Source organism: Aspergillus homomorphus (genome assembly GCF_003184865.1).
Source record: "Aspergillus homomorphus CBS 101889 unplaced genomic scaffold BO97scaffold_8, whole genome shotgun sequence".
Taxonomy (NCBI): domain Eukaryota; kingdom Fungi; phylum Ascomycota; class Eurotiomycetes; order Eurotiales; family Aspergillaceae; genus Aspergillus; species Aspergillus homomorphus.
The window spans coordinates 603,658-623,415 of NW_020291894.1; the positions used below are offsets into that span (position 1 = coordinate 603,658).

Genomic DNA, 19,758 nt, shown 5'->3' on the forward strand with positions numbered 1-19,758 from the left:
CATTTCCTGCCTAACAATGTTCAGGGCTTCGATCCGATGTGAGAATTCTCAGGACGCATGCAATGGTTTACTCGGTCTGTAAAGGTTTAAGTAGATCAGTGCGTCACACTTCACTTGTTCCTGAAGACGGTAAGCTTTAAATTCTTGTTGCGGGACCCTCAATCGCTCACGATGTTCCACTCTGGTTTGCTACTCGGAGCCCTGGCCGCCTCCGCAGTCGCGGTTGACCCAGCGGCAGTGTACAATGGAGGCTACAGCTCTGCTAACAATGTCAAGCTTCGCATTGGTAATGGTGGCGCTGGGCAGAGTGGATTTATCGAAGGTCAGTCGATTCTCACAGATGCCGCCTGCGAGTTCTCTTAGCGACTGACTCTCTACCCGCTACAGCCCTGGCGGACGCCTTCATCAAGTCGAGCGTGAAGAACGGATCCACCCCCTTCAAGGTCGCCTGGTACAAGAGTGACACGACGGAGTCCATCAACTACCTGAAAGATGATACTGTGAACATTGGCATCACCTATACTCCCGCCGCAGAGTCGATTGCCATCCAGCAGGGTGTGGCCAAAGATCCTGCCTGGTATGCCTGGAGGAACCATTTCATGCTCGTTGGGCCTCACTCCAACCCAGCTCACTTGAACAAACCGACATCTTGACCATGTTCTCTGGTCTCTACTCCGCGGCAGAGACCGACAACGCCACTGTTCCGACCAGGTTCCTGTCCCGGTATGACAAGTCTGCCACCAACATCAAGGAATCCGACCTCTGGATCGGCATTGGACAAGTAGGTTGCGTTAACTCCAGTGTTGTTTCACCGATACCCATCTCCCGGCTGCTAGGTTCCGTGGGCGACTGCATACTCCACGTGGTACCACCAGTATATCGTCTATCCCGTTCAGGCGTTGACGGCCGCTATCCTTCTCGAGGAGTACACCATCACGGATCGCGGCACCTTCCTCACCATCTCGGAGGATCTTTAGAACCAGACGACCATCTACAAGGCCGCGACGGGCGACGCCAGCGATCCTTTGCTCAACTCAGTCCACGTTTCGATTGGCAGGAAAGCCACCAATGCCAAGATGGCGGAGTTTCACCCAGTGGGCTATCAGCGATGAAGGACAGGCCGTCATCACTGGCTTCAAGAAAGACGGACAACAACTATACTCGGCAGTTCCGGCCAACAAGACTGCTCAATTCTGACTGAGGGCTGAGGAAGAGACTATTGGGCATGGCTTTTATATATATGTATATAATGCTAGTTAGTATCTTACTTAGTTACCAAAGCTAATAGTTATAGTCGGATAAGGACTTAAAAGCGTTATGGATTGAGTGATTTATCTGCCTTATTCGAAGAGATGCTCAGCCCATCTTAGCTGATGTTTGAAAGTGTTTGCCTTGCTGCTCATTTCAGAAGGCGTGGACAAGGACTGGGGACTGGCTGGTGACACTGCCGGGTCTGGGTGCATCCGCGTCTCAAGTCTTCTTTCATCTTCTGCCCACGTCTTCTCGCCATTAATCTCTTCTCCCATCAATCTCTTCTTTTCGCCATCTGTCCCCCATATCTCATTCAACCTATCAACCTATCTTCGTCGATTTCACTCTCAACTTACTTCGATTGGCATTTACGGACTGCGACAATGATGCTCAAACCGCTTCTCCTTCTGCTCCTCGCTGAGGTTATTGCGAGCCAAACTACCGTGATGGATATGTTTCTCGGAGAATTCGGTGGTGATCGAAGCCCAGAATACGTGGCTTCGGTTGTGGATAATGTGAATCTTCTTCAATGGCTATGATGACTTGTTCTGTCGATATAGATATACTAAGGTCCTTCAACAGAACGCCGTCGAGACCACTTACAGCGTCAACTGCCCACCCAAAGCCACAGAGGAACGCTCCAATTCATGCGACTTGGGCGCAGGCCTGACCGTCATCGCCCAGCCCTATACCACACAAGTCATCAGGTCCTTCGATTTCGAAACTGTGTAGGTCGTCATCATTCCAATGAGGTGTCTACAAATCGACTGACTTTCCGGGCAGCACTAACTATGGATCCATGCTATGTGCATTCAACGATCCGCCCATCGTGACCTGCACCCGGTCCGTAACATATAAAGCCGTCACCCAGCGTGATGCCTCGGGCTATGGCGAGCAATCGGCGACATACACTATGGTCACGAACGATGTGGCTGAGCTCCGGGCCCCGGTCACCATCACCGGGGGCTCAGTGACGCCTACAACGGACATGGTCTACACTTTGCTCAGTTCCTCTCATCCGACGGCTACCGTGACCTTGTCCCACACGGCGGGTAATTCTACTTCCACTGCGAGCTCAAAGAACCATATCTCGTCGACCGAGGCTAGTGAGGCATCTAGTGTTACTCATAGCAGTACATTGGATGATGCGGAGCATGCGACTTCGACCCATACAGTGTCTTCGTCGAGGAGTGAAGGGGTCGGGCCGCTTGTTACTGGTGAGGCTGTGGTGGTGGCAGGCGTCGCTGCTGTGGCGCTTGCTGGGGCTGTTATCCTGTGATTGTCTGTCTTTTATTTGTGGAATACGACTACAAAGGGGATATTTCTCTTGACAAAGTGGATATGCTTGAAGAGTATTATGAAGGCATGGACTTATCATATTGTCGATTTTAGGTATATTAAGGGGTTACAAAGAAAGTGGAGTGCTAATAAGTTCAACTGGTGAAGCGTAGTATGGTTGACATCCTTAATTTCCACCTTTCATTGCTTTAGGTCCAGAAATTAGAAGTTGAAGCGGGTTGGCGATGCTGTCTACAAGTTTTAGTGGCTACGGCGGGACTAGTAGAAACATTCAAGGCACGTCAATAGTATCCCGTAGATATGCTCATTGATTGTCAATATATAGGGAAAAAACCAGAAACCAAAGCGAGTATCTCACTAGAAGCCCTCACTAGCCCAGCAACCCACTTCCTACAATAACCTACGTTCAGGACTGAGTCGCCTCCACAAGCCCCATACCCTCCAACGCCTCTCTCGCCGCACCTTGCTTTCTGGTGGAAATAGTCACGCCCGGAGGTCGCTTGCAGAGGTGCTGGGTGTACGGGCGCGTTTGCATTGCAAATGTTGTCTACAATCGTTTCTTTCCCAACCGCAGTTTCGCGTATTATGTCGGTGCGTTTGAGGAAGCTGGAATGGAGTTGGCTACAGAGGTTGCAATGGTGGAAGAATGAGCGAATTCTGCAGGGGAACAGCAGGTGGAACACGTTGGTCTTAACGGTGAGATCGTTCTCAATGGAATTAAGTGTAGATAGAAAGATAGATGCAGGCAGAATCCATGAGTCTTCACGCCTCCATCAATAACTCTCTACTGAGTCCTCACGGTATCTGTTACCAAGACATTCAACCTGGTATTGCAGACATACAGTACTTGTTGATGTGGGCATTGAGACCAGTCTTGCGAGATCATTTATCTTCAAAAACCCCCGGATTTTCCGAGGCAACGTGTTTCTGGCGTCTCCTTTATCGGCAATCCACTCATGCCATTTGGATCTGATAGTAGCGGAGCATCGGGGACTTGAAGAAGCGTAGCGGAGAGATACGGAGAGGTTATACATCTCTGATCGCGCATCCCTACGCATGTGTATCTACATGCTATCTATCCTTTGCTCACTTTTGGAATGGGATGAAGAAGATGAATGTCTCAGGAGGAAGGCAACCGATTATATGGTATGGCCAAGTAATCTCAAAGACTAACTTGGACTTGGACTCAAAAAGTGATAGTATATGCAAAGAGTTCCTCAAAAACAAGAACGTAAGCAAAGAGTTACCACTCAAACACGATAATGTAAAAGCAAAGAGTCACCACTCAAACAAGATGACATAAGGAAAGGCCCACTCAAACACGATGACTTAAGCAAGAGGACCAAGTGGGTACAAAGTTCTAGGAAGCATGCTTGCGCTTCTTAGAGGAGCTCGCAATTGCCTCGTCTGGGTCCATAGTTTCCAACACTGACGAAGTAGATTCTTGCAGCAAGGCCAAGCTCAACTTAAGCTTCTTGGAGGGATCATGTGGTGTATCGGGCACCCCTGCGAACAAATCGGCCAGAGTGATTTCCAGTACGCGGTCGTCAAGTTTGTCTTGGGTTATGGTGAAAGATTGTATTTCATACGGGCGCGGTATTTCTGGAGATCGACCAAACAGCTCTACCTTGCAAGCGACGGAACCGTTCGACCTCTTTCGCTCGTAGACAACAAGGATGGCATGGCGTAGAGTTGGGATACATCCCTCAAACCAAACGCACATGTCAGTTCTTAGAGGCAAGTATTGCTCCTCCCACCCTGTCTGAACGACGAGGACGGGATGTTTCTGGCGTTTGATATGCAAGGTTTGCAAGGGCTTTTTTGAACAGATGTCATAGGGTTTGAGGAATGTATAGTGAGCTGGCCTGGACGTTAAATTCCACACCAGAGATAGTCCTTATTCCATGAGAAACTCACTGCGGGAAGCGCCAACAACAAGGTTAGCGCGTTCATCTTTGCTCAATTCCCAGTCGCAGAAGGATTGAGTGAACCAATTCTGAACAGCATCGAGGAGCGGAGTGTCCATGCCGACAACCAGTAAGTCTGGTGTGTCCGGCTCGTAGGAGATGCTACATCACGAGTCAGTCTTGCAATACTACCATACTGTGAGCGCGACTGAGCTTACTAGATAGATTCTTCTGTGAGAGGTACTTCAAGTTGGTCGATGAAGACTTCTGCAATATCAGGATCAACGTCAATGTAGATAATGCCGAAAGGATGGAAGCGGAGATCTCTCTTGATGCGTTGAAGTAGAAGATCCTTGGATGCGGTTGGAACGTCGGTGAGCATATCGGAAACGAGGTTCGACTCGAGTTCGCGGGGCAGGAGGTGAGCCATTGTTATGACGATGACTTGAGTCTGGCGACGGCTGGCAAGGAACGACTTCAAGACACAAAGGGAAAGAGCTGCGAGGGAGGCGGGAGTGAGGCAGTCGGTTGAAAATGAGATGGAAGGAGAAAGAGAAGCCAAGGAGGAAGGAAGTTCAGGCAGCAGATGTTTTCATAGCTGTCATCGGAATGTGATTCCGGATGAGCTCAGAATGATTGTTGATGAAAGGACAGGTTGAGTCACAGGAACTGAGAAGCCCCGATGAAGGATCCAACGGTACTTCTTCAAAGCTCCAGGGAATCCATAACGGTCCTGTCAAGAGAATCCATAACAATGATCCTGTTAAGGAGATTCATAACAAATAATCCTATCAAGGGAGTCTATAACAACGATCCTGTCAAGGTCGACCCGTGTCCTTAACGAAGACATTGTATGGATCCAGGCGATCCTCATAATCGTCAGGGTCAGACATCCAAAAAAGGCCGTACCGAGCAAGGATATCTGCGAGGAGATGGACGCTTGGATAATGGGGGAGTTCAGCACTCATGGCGGGTGTCGGAGGGCTGCAGTAGAGGATAATCTGTAATAGAAAACTCCGTCACTTTGCTGTCGTGTATCCTTCCACGCGGTTGAGAGCCACCGTCGTTGGGGACGTGATGCGCTTCCGCTCGGGATACAGTAGCCGGCATAACAGGGAAAGTAGGTGACGTTATCTCAAACAATATGTATGGTCGTGCTTGACGGTACCCGTTCTTTTTGATATCACCGGTACAACTGGGGTGCTAAAAAGATCAGTTAAAATGTACGTAGGTACCTTAGTCCAAGACTATCGGGCCGTCTTTATTCGGCATCTCAACAAAAATCATCTTATCCTCCTCGCAGTCCTCGTCTGCGTCTAAAACAACGGGGTTGCCCCCATCTTCCCCTTCTGGAATTCCATCCTCGATGACGACCTGTTCGACATCTAGGAAGACAGGATTATTGTACGCTGTGCCAGCCAATACCCGGGGTCTAACCACATCGCCGCGATCCTCTTGTACGCCCGACCATAGCTCATCCTGTTCGGAGCACAGACTGCCTTTATCCGACCACTTGCAGTTGGCGCATGCTCCGCCGAACGCGCCTGTGAGAAATCGTCCTTGCAGGATGGCCAGTATCATCCGCTGTAGTCTCGGTGTCTCCGCACCAATCGTCGGGCCCATAAACTCGGCCGATGCAGATCCGAACTGAATAACAGCTGGTGCGGCGAGGCGTTCATAGATGTCGAGGGGGCGCCGTTTATGCACGCTATTGTTCTGAGGGGATGGGATGTCCGCTGCGTACGGTGATCCTGAGTGTACGCGTGGCGGAGCATGGCCCCTACAGTCTGGAGCGTATGTTCGATCTGGCCGTCCGATTGCGGCTGATATGCCGTTGAATGATACCACTCAGTTCCGAGACCTTTAAAGAAGCCTTTCCAGAATTCTCACTGGAATCTCGCGTCCCTGTCAGAGATAAGTCGTCGTTTGATTACGGGGTTAAAAAGGGAAGGCTCGAATGCTGCCGATTCTGATTCGGGATACATAGCTACCAAAGGGCGACATAGCCCAAGGTCATAGCCACGAGAGTCAAAGCTTTCCTGGATCCAAGGGGTTGATTGACTAGTTTCACAGATCTGAAAGATCGTCTGGAGTCTGCGGTACAACTCCGCTAGCTGTCCCACTACTTAGCACCTGATTAATTTATCATTGTTGAACATGAATTTCACTTTGACAGTACAGAAGAGTGGGAGTGTTCGACGATGATGATCAGCACTCAATGACATGAAACAGACTGGCTGATTTCCAAGTCTTCCACGTTTGCGACTCTTTGCTTTTCTGCTGGTTGTGTTGCCTGGCCGGCTGCGACTTCTGAGTCTGAGTCTGCCCCAGCGTGTTTCTTGAGACCATATACCAATTTGTGTAAATGCTCGTCGCTCTCTGTCTGATTATAGCTGTTTTCTGGTTGGTCCTCGCGTATTAAGAAGCCCCTTCCTGACTTCGTCCAGAGCCATCAGCGCCGTGAAGTAAGGATCGAATTGATTGCCCGCGCGTTTGACGTGCGTAAACTTCTTGGGACGCATGGCAGACGCAACCGATTTGGGCAGCCATTCGGAATCTTCTTCCCCGTATTCGGAGACCGCAGTTCGCAGGCAATGCATGCAAAATGCCCAGATGGGGAGAAGGGACAAGCTCCCTCCGTCCCCCCGTGTGAAGGCGATAACGGCACCTTGCACATGCCTCGTCGGCTTTCTTGATGGCCCTTGCAGCTTCGTCGGCGTAGAGCCATCATAGTTATCTTGATATAATCGTTCATCCATATGTAGAGGACGTTAAATGAAGATTTTGTTCTCGATCTCCGAGAATCGAGCACATACAGCAGGAACAGGAGGCTGCGGAACAGGACGAACTACTTCGGAAACGACCACATCGGAGACTGGGGCCTGCTATAGAGCATGATCACGAGTTAGCAAGTGTGGCACCATCCGACATAGGAACTCTTACTTTTGCCTTGAAGGGAAACTTGGCATCGATGTCTGAGGGCGTTCTGCCGGCGACAAAACGAAGTCCGCGGGGGGAACGACCAGATCAGCGTGAGCTGCGGCTGGAGCGCAGGCAGCATGGTGTTCTGAGAGCATATGTTGCGGATACGCCTTGGTGTTTGGAGCCAATGTTGAGGCCGACCAGGAAGGTGGCGCGGATGGTGAATCATGTAACGAGATCAAAGTATATCGTTCTCAGGGTACAAAAGTGAGTGTAAGGATAAGAGACAAGGATTCAAGAAGGGATTACAGGCTGCAGAAAAGATGAAAAGGAAGGAAAAAAGGTGAAGGGAGTTTGAACAAAAGCAGATGAGATAATGGAGGCTTCCAGGGATCTAGATCCTGGAGAGATGAGAAGTGTCTGATCTCCACCTCTCTACCATAATTTCAGGTCTGTTCCATAGCTGCTGCGATCTGAGCTTCTATAGCTGCGATAAATGAGAGAGGTAGTACTATAGGGACAAGGCTGTCACTGTGTTTGACCTTCTGGCCCTCTTTCCATTGTGAACTTTTGGATGTGTGGCAGGGTTTCCTCTGACATCCTGACAAGAAGAAAGAACAGACCTGCCGAGTCGCGCATATGACGAATTTGTTCAGGACTCGGCAAATGTTCTTGTCTAAATCCACCTTACGCTTGGGTCGGATGGCTTCCACCGTGTATTCGACGCGAGCCATGAGCCCAAGAATGGCCTAGTTTCTCATAGCTCGAAACAGGTCCTCAAATACACATCCTATCTCTGGAAGTGTGGGTTGGCATGAAAGAACAGGTATCCTTTGTCCAGTAACCTGCGTTGGCTGTAGAGCACAAACTCGTTTCCGTGAGAAATCAACACCAAAGGTTTTGGCTATAATTTCAACCTGGAGTTCTGCATTTCCTCATGCATCTAAGGAAGATAAATGACGACAGAATTGCCGCTATGTTCATTGACAGCTTGCAACACATAAGACTGTTTCCCGGCTGTTTCAGTGAACACCTGAGCGGCGTCACTCCTAGGCTTCGACAAAGGGACGAGCTGCTGGGGATACCCTTTGCTCTGGGCGGCGTGCAGCGGAGAATGCCTCCCATTCTTGGTCTGCTCTTGTTGTCTTTCAATCCGCGACCTGCTCTGCATGGTCCTTCTTAATCCCCTGGGATGCCCTTGCATATCTCCGCCGGGCGAGGGTTGCTATTGCTTCATGTTGAGTTTCGTCGCAGCCTTCGAAATGCCACACAACATCTTTCTGCAGCATGGCACCCTCCTCGTCGACTAAGGTTCCAGTCGGCCGTCCGTCAAGTTTTATAAAGGTTGCCCGGAGAAACACTAGGATTCCCGCTCTTATGCGCATAGTGTGTGCAGTCGCTCGATCTGAAACTTTGTCAGACACGATCCTGACTGGAGTCACCAGCAAGTGGCCACATGATGTTAGTTTTCTGAAGGCTCATGTGTCTGGTACCGGACTTACAAACGGTTTTCCGAAGATGAACTCAGCGAATCCTTTCCCACCAGAAACATAGTCAATCTTGACCCAGCATAAGGTAAGATTGATTTCGGAGATTTGAAAACGATATCATCCCCGGACCAGGAATTCAAGTCATTTTTGACCGATGAATCAAGTGAATTCATTGTCGAAGCTTCGAAAACGGTATTTTCCGTCGGAAGAATCTCCTCAATGCTAGGAACTTTATCTTTTTGCTGATGCCGTACATAGCTGAGTCTATCTCCTGTTGGCAATCGTATTCCGACATTTTTGTTTGAATTAAAGATGTAACTGAATCATGAGTTAGCCAAACATCATCCGCCGAAGACGCGTGCTCTATGAACCTTGCTCTGGCCGAAAATGTAGACAGTTGTGAAGGGAAATGAATTGAGAGAGAGGTGGGCTTACCGAAACCTTTGCGTGCGGATCAGAGAGGCACCCGATCACTTAATCCAAGGTAACAAAATGCAAGCTGTTCTTTCGTTGCCGTTGACCACGCAAGTCTTACTAAAACCAGCAGTTCATGTATCCAAGCCACCCCCATTAGCGATCGGAGAGGCATGGTGTTACCGATTCCGACCGACCATCTCCCCCTCCAGGTCCTCGTCACCCCGGCCCCCGTGCCCGGCCCCTGCCTCCCCTTCCTTCTTCTTCTCGCTTTTTTTCTTGAACGAGTACTTGTTCTCCAGTGACCCCTAGCAGCAGTTGGCGCACGCTTGGAATTTTGCCCGACGACTGACGAGTTGGTCGGGCGAGTCGATCGTGACGCATTCGCGCCATGGGCCCCTGCCAGCCTTGGAGGCGTCACACGACGCAGCGTTTTCAAGCTCGACTCCCCGGAGCTGTAGGAACTTCGCCTCTCGCTTATGGTTGCCCTTTAAATTGTATAAGTTGCAGGTTGCCGCATCTGGTGGGCTCCCGGGATGCGGGTTTCGGCTTGCTCTTGAAAGCTCTTGTGGATAGACAGAACATAATCGACTAGAGTCGATCCTTTGCCTGCATAGAACCGAGGCAGTGGTGCGGGAGACGTTGCATATATCGACAGCTACCAACCATGCGAAAGTGAACCTTACTTTCCGACGCATCTCCAATCTCTAGCAAGTCTGGAATCCTTTTCAATTATCTCGCGCTTCGCTCTTACCTCTTGCTGTATAGCCGTTATACGGAGTCAGCCTTATCTTTGGCTGCTCATAAAACCTGGAAATAAAGCCGCAAGTGCAGAGGTCCGTGAGACCAGGCTTGGCCATTTTGTTTCGCATGCTCGAGTCAGCATTCATTGACTCATGCTGGTTCCCTCTATCCACGAATCTGTCAACGTGATCGGTGAACGGGAGGCTATCGCTTGTTCTGTTCTTGGAACTGTCTCTCTTTTTTGAATTGCTAACGTAATTTAATAAGTTCGAGTCAATTGCTCCAGGGCGGACAATGTTTTTCGGGCTCTGAGCCCACTGCATGAATGCTACCGGGTATGCGAGCTTCTTTTTGAAGTGATTCCCCATATAATCGTGCAACTCGTCCTGCTGGACTCTTTCATCGTCCTCACAGTCTCGGGTAAAGTGTGAACCATCGTCTCAACCATTCTAATCATGCCGACATTTCCTCTGTGGTTTCTTGGCAGCGGTCCCGAACTGCCTTTCCGGCAGTAGAGGTGTTCTTCCCAGAACACCCTGAAGTCCTGGTATGACCAGGGGATTCTGAGCTTAGCAGAGGGCCACTTGATGTAGCTCAGTAGCAGAGATCAACACGATCTGCAACCCGGGCGGTCTGGGGTCGATGCTCCGGAGCGTGGTGCATCTGAGCTTCGGACAGGCATCTTCCTGCTTTCATGCATCTGGCATATCTTTCACTTTAGCAGGCAGAATGCTCTAAGCTCGTCGTGTGAATTGTGCAATCAGACATGTCCAATCCTGCCGCGGTATGGGGTTCAGAAACTCCGGATTTAGTCACCGAAACCCGCCAGTCCTTGGAAATAGACAGAATCGATAACCGCCAGACCGATCTCTCTACCCTGCATACTGTCCGTCGTTGCGACAGGTATGTCTTCAGCATCCAAGAGTTCAAACTCGACATATGCCTATTCGATAGCCGCCAAACCGATCTCCTTACCTTGCATACTGTCCGTCGTAGCGACAGATGTGTCTTCAGCATCCGAGAGTCCGAATTGCATTCCTCGGGATTCAGACTTCATGCTCAGGTTCGAAACGGCGCAGCATTGGCGAAGCGCTTCCTCAAGCCCCATCCTCCAGATAAACTAGCGAATGAAACAGCTTGGGCTTGATAAGGGGTACGGATTACGATCTCCTTGCAAGTGTGCCCACAATTTGTCTTCTTCGCAAGTAGAAGTGCAATAACGAATCGACACCAGGAATGCCTCGCCTCCCTGCATGTTGTCGGGAGTGGCGACGATCGGAACATCCTGTTCACCAGTAATGAACTGAGATGCGAATGTGGTCGAACTAGGTTCTCTTTCCAACTTTCCAACTTTTAAAGACCAACGGATATGTGACCTTCCTTGTGTCCCTCGCCTCCGAAGTATTTCGGAGTCGTCACGATCGGAACATCCTTGGCTTCCAGTAGACTCGCCAGTCTTCAGCTTGCGATTCATGGGGAGTGATGATCGACCGCCTCACTACCTTCATACCTGCCACGCCTTATGTTGGCCAGTAAAAGTGATATGAAGAAAAGACAATGTTGATCATTGTACCGGGAGCATGATAGCTCATGCATATCGTTAGACCGTGCAATTTTCCCTTATCATGCTTGGTGTCTGATGGAATTTTTTATCGACTGTAAGCTTGGTACATTCGAAAGATGGATATCGGTCATATCAACATGGCGACCGAGACGATGGAATCTCGGTTCTAGTAGAAATCGCAAGTTCAGTCAGAAAGGTTCAAAGAGTCGGGGAGAGGGGGTTTGGTCAGGAACTCACGACGATGAACAGCATGAAGGCGGAAAGCCCATGGTGACGGCGCAAGAGTGTACCCAGTACAAATGTGCTTTGCACGGCCAAGCCGATGTATCTGTGCCAGAGTAATGCACTACAGTCGAGTCGTAGCAGCGAGTTTTGACAGTGGTTTGTGCCGCGTGGACTGAATTCGATGATGACAATTGTCGCTGCCTTTGAAAGTTTAACGTCGTCAGATCGTGAGCAGCTCGTTTCTGATTTGGCTTCTCAGGACTCACAGATAGGCACAGAGGGTAGGCCACCCGGGGAATCATGGTCGGTACTCAGAAAGCTTTTTCGGAACCCAAGCTTGGTCTTCCAATTTGGCAAAACTTGTATGTACTGAGAGCAGATAAGCTGCCATGGGGTTGGCTGCTCGTATCGAAGACATGGAGCCAAGATGTGGCCGTTGTTCCTCCTGCGTGGCAGGAGAATTCTTTGGCTTAGTTGCTGTCCGATCGGATGAGAATGCGAACTCCTAGGTTGTTTGTTAGCTTGGTGAACGCTCTTTACGCAGACTCTAGAACTTACATAGGCGATACTGACTCCGAGATCCGGATCCAGGTGTGCTAGGTGGGGAATTCTCGTTGAATGAGGAACGAAGGTGTGAGGGAAAGGTTGAGGAGATGAACATATTCTTGGTAATGGTAGATGTGATAATGAAGATGATGGAGATGAAGAGGAAGTTGAAGAAGAAGATGATGATGATGAGTGGAGGGAAGGGTGAGGTCAAAGGAAATGGGAAAGAATGAGAAGGGAGTTGGGAGATGAGGAGAAGGTGGGGAAGAAGGAAGAAGTGTGGAGGGAGAGAGGGAAAGATGAAGGCTTATATGATTGTGTGAACTGTCCCAAGCCTGACCGGTGAATGAGAGATGATAGCATGGTAAGTGAACAAGAGACATATTGTCTGTTAATGTGTTAGTTTGATATTCAATGACTGGCTAATTGAGAGATTCTCTTCATTGAATCAGAGCCCATTCACTCAGCCACCATTCTCTCAGTGAAGGCGTAGGGCCGGCAGTGCGTGATCCCGACTGTTGACGGTATTTGCTCCTTCGGGATTGTCCCAATGCCAAGATATGAAGCCGTACCATTAGTTGCATAAAGGACAGTAGCTGGCCAATGCAGTGTAGAGTCAGATGACCGCGCATACTCAAGCTTAACGCCGATTTCCGATCGGGAATCGGCCATAGTAACGACTTTCCGTCGCAGCCAACACCCACCGACTGCCTTGCTGGCGCGCCATAAAGAGAAAATGGAACAATGTTCATCTCTTTTATTTGTTTTGTACACAACACTGCCTCAGCCAGTCTCGGCGCTCAACAGACGTGAACACCATGACCACCCCGGCCACTCAGCCCGACTTCTCCGATCGAACCGACTTCGAGAATGCCTCGCGAGGCTTCATCACCGGTCTCGAACCATGCACCATTCGCAGCTCAAAAAACCGCATCGTCTACAGCAACGAAGAGTACGCCTTCCTACGTGACACCGAGTGCCCACAAACAGCCAACCCAAAGCTCTGGCGCCAGGGCCAGCTGGCCTCTCAGCAAGGCCTGTTCGAAGTGACACCGGGCATCTACCAGGTCCGTGGGCTTGATCTGGCGAATATGACAATCGTCGAGGGACAAACGGGTGTGATCATTATCGACCCTCTCACCTCCGTGGAATGCGCCAGCGCCGCGTTGACGTTATATCGAAGTCAGCGCGGAGACCGACCGGTCACGGGCTTGATATACTCGCACTCGCATATCGACCATTTTGGCGGCGCACGCGGTGTCATGACGTCACCGGAGGATGCAAGGACTTTGCCCATCTTCGCACCGGAGGGCTTCCTGGAGGAGGCGACCAGCGAGAATATCTACGTGGGGCCGGCCATGCGTCGACGGGCGGCGTTCATGTACGGGACGCGATTACCCAAGAGCCCTGAGGGCCAGATTGGCTGTGGAATTGGGATGGCGGTCTCGACAGGTACACCCTCATTAATTCCTCCGAGCCAGCACATCACTGCGACTGGGGAGGAAAGGGTGGTTGACGGCGTTCGAATTCAATTTCAGCTCGTTCCGGAGACGGAGGCGCCGTCAGAGATGAACTTCTTCTTCCCCGATCATCGGGCGCTGTATATCGCGGAATGTGCCACGCATTCTTTGCATAACATCATTACCTTGCGGGGGGCCTTAGTTCGGGATGCTAAAGCGTGGGCCCGCTATCTAGATGAGTCGCTCGTCTTGTTCGGGAGACAGGCGGATGTCTTATGCGCCGGCCATAATTGGCCGACTTGGGGTCGAACCGAGATCCTGCGACTGATCTCCGAGCAACGGGACCTGTATGGATATCTTCATGATCAGACAGTCCGGATGATGAACCAAGGCTTGACTGGGATTGAGATCGCGGAGAACATAACCCTACCCCCTGCGCTGCAGCGGGCCTGGCATGCGCAGGGGCTCTATGGGTCAGTCAGTCATAACGTCAAGGGCATCTATCAGCGCTACATGGGGTGGTTCAACGGCAACCCGGCCCATCTCTGGGAGCATCCGCCCGCAGAGAGCGCACAACGATATGTGGACTGCATGGGAGGCATCGATGAGGTGATTTGCAAGGCCGAGGCTTACGCCCGCGAAGGGGATCTTCGATTTGCTGCTACGCTCCTGGGACATACGGTCGCGCTAGATCCGACTCATCAGAGATCCAGATTAGCTTTGGCTTCCGTGTTTGAGCAACTGGGTTACGGCGCGGAGAATTCAACATGGAGGAATTTCTACCTCACGGGAGCGCTGGACCTCCGCGAGGGAGAAGGTGATTCCCACCGCTACAATCTGGGGCTGGCGGCTCGGGAGCTAAACCCCCTTCAGTCGGTGGAGCAGTGGCTCAATCTGCTTTCTGTCCGCCTGAATGGGCCTCAGGCAGCTACCGAATCCTTCCTGATCGACGTTCATGTGAGAGATTCGGGCAGCTGGTGGAGGTTGATTGTGAACAATGGTGTGCTAACAACACGGTTGGTCACTGAGCAGATGAGGTTGGAGGAGCGATCTGGAATGACAATCTCCGTCACTAAGCGACAGCTCGGTACAATTCTGAGCGGCCGAGGAGATCTGACAAGGCTAGATTACGAAGGAGACAGACGATTGCTCCTGAGATTCTTGGAACTGACGGCATAATGTGATGGACCGGGCTGTGAGTTTTTATCATGTGATATCTTAGATTCCGACGAATATCCTCGGAGTACTTGCTGGGCATTCTTCGGTGTGTAGAGGGACGCAGGAGCCATCCGAACTATTGCCGCAAGGGCAAGATCAGCACCTATGTTTCTCACCAATGGGCGACAAATCCATCCTCCCGTGTGTCGACAAGCCCTAAGGCGAGATGCAGACGGCCCAGAAAAAGGATACGAGTCGAAAATGACCATTCGCTAAAAAAATGTTGAGAATGCGAAAACGTTGAAGCTAAAAAGAAAAAAAAAACCAAAAAACCTTAAGGTGGAAAACGAGAGGCTAAACCCAAAGGGGACTGGAGCCATGCGAGGGCGGTGGAGGAAGGCAAATCCCTCCCTTGCTTCCAATGTCAATCTATGCATCATGTCCCACAGTCGATCACTTTCAGGGGACCGGGAGAACAGAGAGACTCAATTCCATGCTTTCCCCTTTTATGCTACTGCAGAACAGGGCCCTTATCGATACCCCAGTTTAAACAACTTGCATAGCCTTGTTTTCTCGCCGAAAACCCAAGTGATCTAGCTTTTCTCCAGATCCGATTCTCATTTGAAACTGTTGGGATTGCGACCTCCACAGCCCACGGGTGGATTCGTGGGAAAGGCGCCGGTCGACTCACACTGGCTAAACAAACGACGACAGACACTCCTTCAACCACTCAGGGGGCGCCGAGATATTGACAGTTTTAGCGTGGACACAGAATCTGACACCGTCCCGTGGTTCCACCGCAGCTTTCTGAGTTCTGATTGTGGCAAAGATGCCTTCCAGAAGAAGCCAGGAACATGACCAGCCTGATTGGGTCACGCTCAATGGGCGCTGATCAAAGACAGACCCTAGTCACTATGTCTCCCCTACAAAAAATGGAAAAGCTACACAGGGCTTTCCTTTTGCACAAGTTCATTTCCTTCGATTGAGAACTCGGCGGGATTCAGTGTGTGCAAACATGACTTTGACCGAATTGCGCAAGAAGGAGCCCATTGTGACGGTGGTGGTATGTATGGCGCAGATTTGACGTGCAAAAAACATTGCTGACACTGCCCACAGGAAGTTGAAGATGACACTGTTCCTACCCTGAAAGACCTCAAAGATGCCATTCCCAAGGAGTGCTTCGACTCTTCGGCCGTTACCTCCCTCCTCTACGTCGCGCGTGATATTCTCTACTGTGCTATCCTGACCTATGCGGCCTTCCACATCTACCTCCTCCCTACACTGGAGTTGCGGATCATTGCCTGGGTTGCCTATGGCTTCTTCCAGGGCTGTGTTGGGACGGGTATGTGGATTTTGGCCCACGAGTGCGGTCACGGTGCTTTCTCGCGTCACCAGAAGCTGAATAACTTCGTCGGCTGGGCTCTCCACTCGTTCTTGATGGTGCCCTACTTCTCCTGGCAGATCACCCACGCTCGGCACCACCGCTACACGGGTCACATGGAGAAGGACACGGTCTTCGTGCCCTGGACCGATTCGCAGTTGGCCAAGAAGAAGAACGTCCGGATTGAGCAGTTGAAGCACCTGACGGAGGAGACCCCAATTGTCTCCTTCATCCAGCTTATTGGTCACCAGCTCATGGGCTGGCAGCTGTACCTGTGCCTCAATGTCACCGCTGGGCCCAAGAGTCTGCCCGAGAACCGTCCGATGAAGGGCATCTCCAGCCACTTCAACCCCTTCGGCGACATCTTCACCCGCGCGCAGTGGGTCAGCATCGCGTTGTCCGACCTGGGCCTGTTGATTATGGGCTCCGTGCTGTACTACGCCTCGACTCAGATTGGGGGATGGAACGTGTTCCTCCTTTACGTGATTCCCTACCTCTGGGTCCACCACTGGTTGAGTGAGTCCAGCCTATGTCGTCTCGCATGAATGTATCAAACTGACAAGCTTAGTTGCCATCACGTACCTCCAGCACACCCACCCTGCCGTTCCTCACTACACGGCTGAGACCTGGACCTACACCAAGGGTGCTCTGGCCACCATCGACCGCAGCATTGGCTTCATTGGACGTCACTTCTTCCACGAGATCATTGATTACCACGTTGTTCACCACTTGTTCAGCCGCATCCCCTTCTACAATGCGGAGAAGGCCACGCATGCCATCCAGCCTCTGTTGGGCCAGAACTACCACGAGGAGAAGCAGGAGAGCTTCCTTTATTCATTGATGACCACTTTCAGAAAGTGCATTTATGTCTCCGAGAAGGGTCACGGCCACAGCGAGGCGCCCGGTGTAATGCACTTTGTCCTCGCTGATGAGGCGAAATAATGTGGAAGGCCCTTTGCCTTTGTCTGTTTCATGATGTGCCTGCACCATAGGTGGATGGCACAAGATGATTTTTACTCGATAGACATCTGTATATATATAGACTGATAGACTATACAGTGGCATTTTGGATCAAAGCTGCCAAATTTAGAATTCGTGCCCCACCTTAATCACCCGGCTGGCTGCCGCTACATAGTTGAATCCCGCAAGGGAGGCTGTTAGCAGGTCTGGAATTTGACGACCTTATCTTTGCACGGCTTTCCACTCTCTTTAGTTTGGATCCAAAGGCTACACTCAACATGCAACAAACCCAAGCTAAGCAACACCTCCAGCGCCAGAAAACACGTCCATCAACTTGAGCAGGTGCTCCCACCGAGCATCTTTCTGGATTGCAATTTTCCCCTCCGGAGTCATGACCTTGTATTCATCTGCCACACGTGTTCCATAGGAGTAACCCTCCTCGTTGTTGACGAATGCAGCCAGATCTCGGATCCAAGCATCCATCAACACCTTTTCATCGGGGTTTGGTCCATGCATAATCGAGTAACTGACAACGTCAAAAAAGTTATTACAAATGGATGCAGGAATGACTTACTTCCAGATCGGTCTGTCCATCGCATGGCTCACACCGAACGACGCAGGGGCAACATTGTCCGTGATAAATGATAAGCGGTAGGCAATCAGATAGCGCCAGACATCCTGGATATCCACGCCATGCTCCAGCAGATTCTTGATCAGGAACCTGGACGGCGCCCGCACCTGGCCATCGGCAATCAGATGTCCAAAGACCGCCTGCCACTCCTCCGTTGTGTCCGTCGAAGGCAGTTCATAATGCCGCAAGAGCCTCTCCGTCGTGGCCGGCGAGTAATAGTTCTGGACCTGTAACCTGAACGACTCCACGTTGGGCCGGGGGCTATTCGTCACCGCGTACAGAGTATTCTCGTCGCGCACCTCCCCAATCAACAAGCGCAGCCCCCGTCTCTTGAACTCCGCCGCAAACGAACCGTCCTGGAAATAGTCGAAGATGCCCGGCTGAATGAACACCCCATCCGTGACCGGCCGGAAGGTATGATGCTCAAGCTTCATGATGGCATCGCACAGCGCCATGGCCTCGATCCCGCGCAGTCGCTCCAGCTTCTTCTCGCCCGACAGCTTCGTCTCAATTCCGAAAGACGCGCATACCTCGTCGAACTGCGCCTGGCAATCCTCCGGTGTTTTCGGCTGCGTCGGGATGGCGTTGGAATACATGACCAACCTCCGAAACACGTCCCGCGACCGCGCATCGACTACGTCGGGCGCGGCGCGGAAATCAAATAACACCTGCGCCTGCACTGCGTACGCCCCCGCGCTCCGACCGGACAGGATCAGGTTCTCTGGGTCGCCGCCAAAGTGCTCGATATGCTCGTACACCCACTCAATGGCCAATCGCTGATCCCACAGCCCGTAGTTGCCCACCTCCCTGTTGCCGGACTCCTGACGCAGAGCGTCCCCGGCAAGAAAGCCGAAGATGTTGAGACGGTACCCCACCGCGACGAAGACGCAATTTACACCCCCTGTGGAGATGAGCTCGGTGGGGTCCATCCCTGCTTCCTGACTGGGGTCGCCTACCTGGAACCAGCCGCCGTGGAACCAGATCATTACCGGGTACTTTCGGTCCGGGTTGGCGGGGTCGGGCACGGGCGTCCAGATGTTCAGGCGAAGGCAGTCTTCGCTGTAGGTATGGACTGGGATGTGCTCGCTGACGGACTTGGAGTAGTTGGCTTGAGGGCAGACGGGGCCGAAGGTGGTTGCATCGAAGGTTGGACATTGAGTCGCTAACTCGGAGAGGGGTAGAGCCTTGGGTTTGCGCCATCGGAGAGGCCCAACTGGTGGTTTGGCGTAGGGTACTCCGGTAAAGCGCCGAGATTGCGTGCCATTTTGGAGGCCTTGGATTCTGAGTCCGGTGTTGGGAATATGCAGGTGGGTAGTGCTGGTGGTGTAGGATATGTTGTTGCCCATTGTTGCGACGGGAGAGGGTGAGAGTCTGTTTGCTGTACTCTTGGTGCACCTTGAGAAAACGGCTTGCAGTCGCAATGGAGAAGATCGATGCATTCATATACGGTGGTCAACCCCTCGATCGCTGCAATATTGTTGCCATGTCGTGCTGTTTCCCCCGCGGGCAGCAGTCTCATTGGCTGGAATAGTCGAGCATGCACCGCGATCGGATCATCTCCGCGAAGTCGATAAGATAAGATATCCATGATCCTACAAAATACTGTCTTTTGCAGTTAAGGTGTCCAGCATGAGGAAACACTGACAGTGGCGGTGCTGTTTCACCATCACGCTGCAAATGCCCCTGTAAAAGTGAGTTTGAGACTATGGTTCAAACTCTAGGCAACCATGAGAGTGTCACCGTGGACTTGACCCAAAAGAGCCAGGCACGTGACCAAAAGCCATATTCGCCTGAGGCAGCACTTCC

General features: G+C 51.3%; 8 protein-coding genes across 8 annotated transcripts; 4 read left to right on the forward strand and 4 right to left on the reverse strand.

Moving 5' to 3' along the window:
• Positions 1-171: 171 nt before the first annotated feature.
• BO97DRAFT_432837 (uncharacterized protein) lies at positions 172-1,197 on the forward strand (the record flags this gene model as incomplete). Its single annotated transcript, XM_025697567.1, has 5 exons — positions 172-322; positions 388-577; positions 628-781; positions 837-925; positions 1,077-1,197. The coding sequence occupies 5 exons, from the start codon at positions 172-174 to the stop codon at positions 1,195-1,197; spliced, it is 705 nt and encodes a 234-aa protein (XP_025553823.1).
• Positions 1,198-1,634: 437 nt separating this feature from the next.
• Positions 1,635-2,618, forward strand: BO97DRAFT_465234 (uncharacterized protein; the record flags this gene model as incomplete). The annotated part of the gene is made up of 3 exons (XM_025699530.1): positions 1,635-1,766; positions 1,834-1,979; positions 2,035-2,618. The coding sequence occupies 3 exons, from the start codon at positions 1,635-1,637 to the stop codon at positions 2,528-2,530; spliced, it is 774 nt and encodes a 257-aa protein (XP_025553824.1). The 3' UTR covers positions 2,531-2,618.
• Positions 2,619-3,807: 1,189 nt separating this feature from the next.
• Positions 3,808-4,887, reverse strand: BO97DRAFT_465236 (uncharacterized protein; the record flags this gene model as incomplete). Its single annotated transcript, XM_025699531.1, has 3 exons — positions 3,808-4,410; positions 4,468-4,619; positions 4,676-4,887. 3 exons carry the CDS (start codon positions 4,885-4,887, stop codon positions 3,911-3,913), a joined length of 864 nt encoding a protein of 287 aa, XP_025553825.1. The 3' UTR covers positions 3,808-3,910.
• Positions 4,888-5,693: 806 nt separating this feature from the next.
• Positions 5,694-7,518, reverse strand: BO97DRAFT_412480 (uncharacterized protein; the record flags this gene model as incomplete). Its single annotated transcript, XM_025696238.1, has 5 exons — positions 5,694-6,237; positions 6,348-6,571; positions 6,896-7,165; positions 7,274-7,332; positions 7,401-7,518. The coding sequence occupies 5 exons, from the start codon at positions 7,516-7,518 to the stop codon at positions 5,694-5,696; spliced, it is 1,215 nt and encodes a 404-aa protein (XP_025553826.1).
• A 2,035-nt stretch (positions 7,519-9,553) lies between these two features.
• BO97DRAFT_465240 (uncharacterized protein) lies at positions 9,554-10,143 on the reverse strand (the record flags this gene model as incomplete). The annotated part of the gene is made up of 2 exons (XM_025699532.1): positions 9,554-9,941; positions 10,038-10,143. The coding sequence occupies 2 exons, from the start codon at positions 10,141-10,143 to the stop codon at positions 9,592-9,594; spliced, it is 456 nt and encodes a 151-aa protein (XP_025553827.1). The 3' UTR covers positions 9,554-9,591.
• A 2,819-nt stretch (positions 10,144-12,962) lies between these two features.
• BO97DRAFT_275175 (alkyl/aryl-sulfatase) lies at positions 12,963-15,179 on the forward strand. Its single transcript, XM_025691017.1, has one exon. It carries the CDS (start codon positions 13,181-13,183, stop codon positions 14,999-15,001), a length of 1,821 nt encoding a protein of 606 aa, XP_025553828.1. The 5' UTR covers positions 12,963-13,180; the 3' UTR covers positions 15,002-15,179.
• Positions 15,180-16,105: 926 nt separating this feature from the next.
• On the forward strand, positions 16,106-17,303 carry BO97DRAFT_340128 (oleate delta-12 desaturase; the record flags this gene model as incomplete). Its single annotated transcript, XM_025691582.1, has 2 exons — positions 16,106-16,877; positions 16,930-17,303. Coding segments are annotated over 2 exons (1,146 nt in total), but the record flags the coding sequence as incomplete, so codon positions are not given.
• A 172-nt stretch (positions 17,304-17,475) lies between these two features.
• BO97DRAFT_404191 (carboxylesterase) lies at positions 17,476-19,632 on the reverse strand. The gene is made up of 2 exons (XM_025694913.1): positions 17,896-19,632; positions 17,476-17,847 (listed from the first exon to the last, which is right to left on the reverse strand). Exons 1-2 carry the CDS (start codon positions 19,296-19,298, stop codon positions 17,616-17,618), a joined length of 1,635 nt encoding a protein of 544 aa, XP_025553830.1. The 5' UTR covers positions 19,299-19,632; the 3' UTR covers positions 17,476-17,615.
• Between the last annotated feature and the right edge of the window lie 126 nt (positions 19,633-19,758).

Bases quoted from the DNA above. Each gene is read 5' to 3' on its own strand.
- BO97DRAFT_275175 (XM_025691017.1), top strand. From the start codon at position 13,181: ATGACCACCCCGGCCACTCAGCCCGACTTCTCCGATCGAACCGACTTC.
- BO97DRAFT_404191 (XM_025694913.1), bottom strand. From the start codon at position 19,298: ATGGGCAACAACATATCCTACACCACCAGCACTACCCACCTGCATATT. The intron at 17,848-17,895 runs GTAAGTCATTCC...TGACGTTGTCAG, and splicing joins ATGGACAGACCGATCTGGAA to TTACTCGATTATGCATGGAC.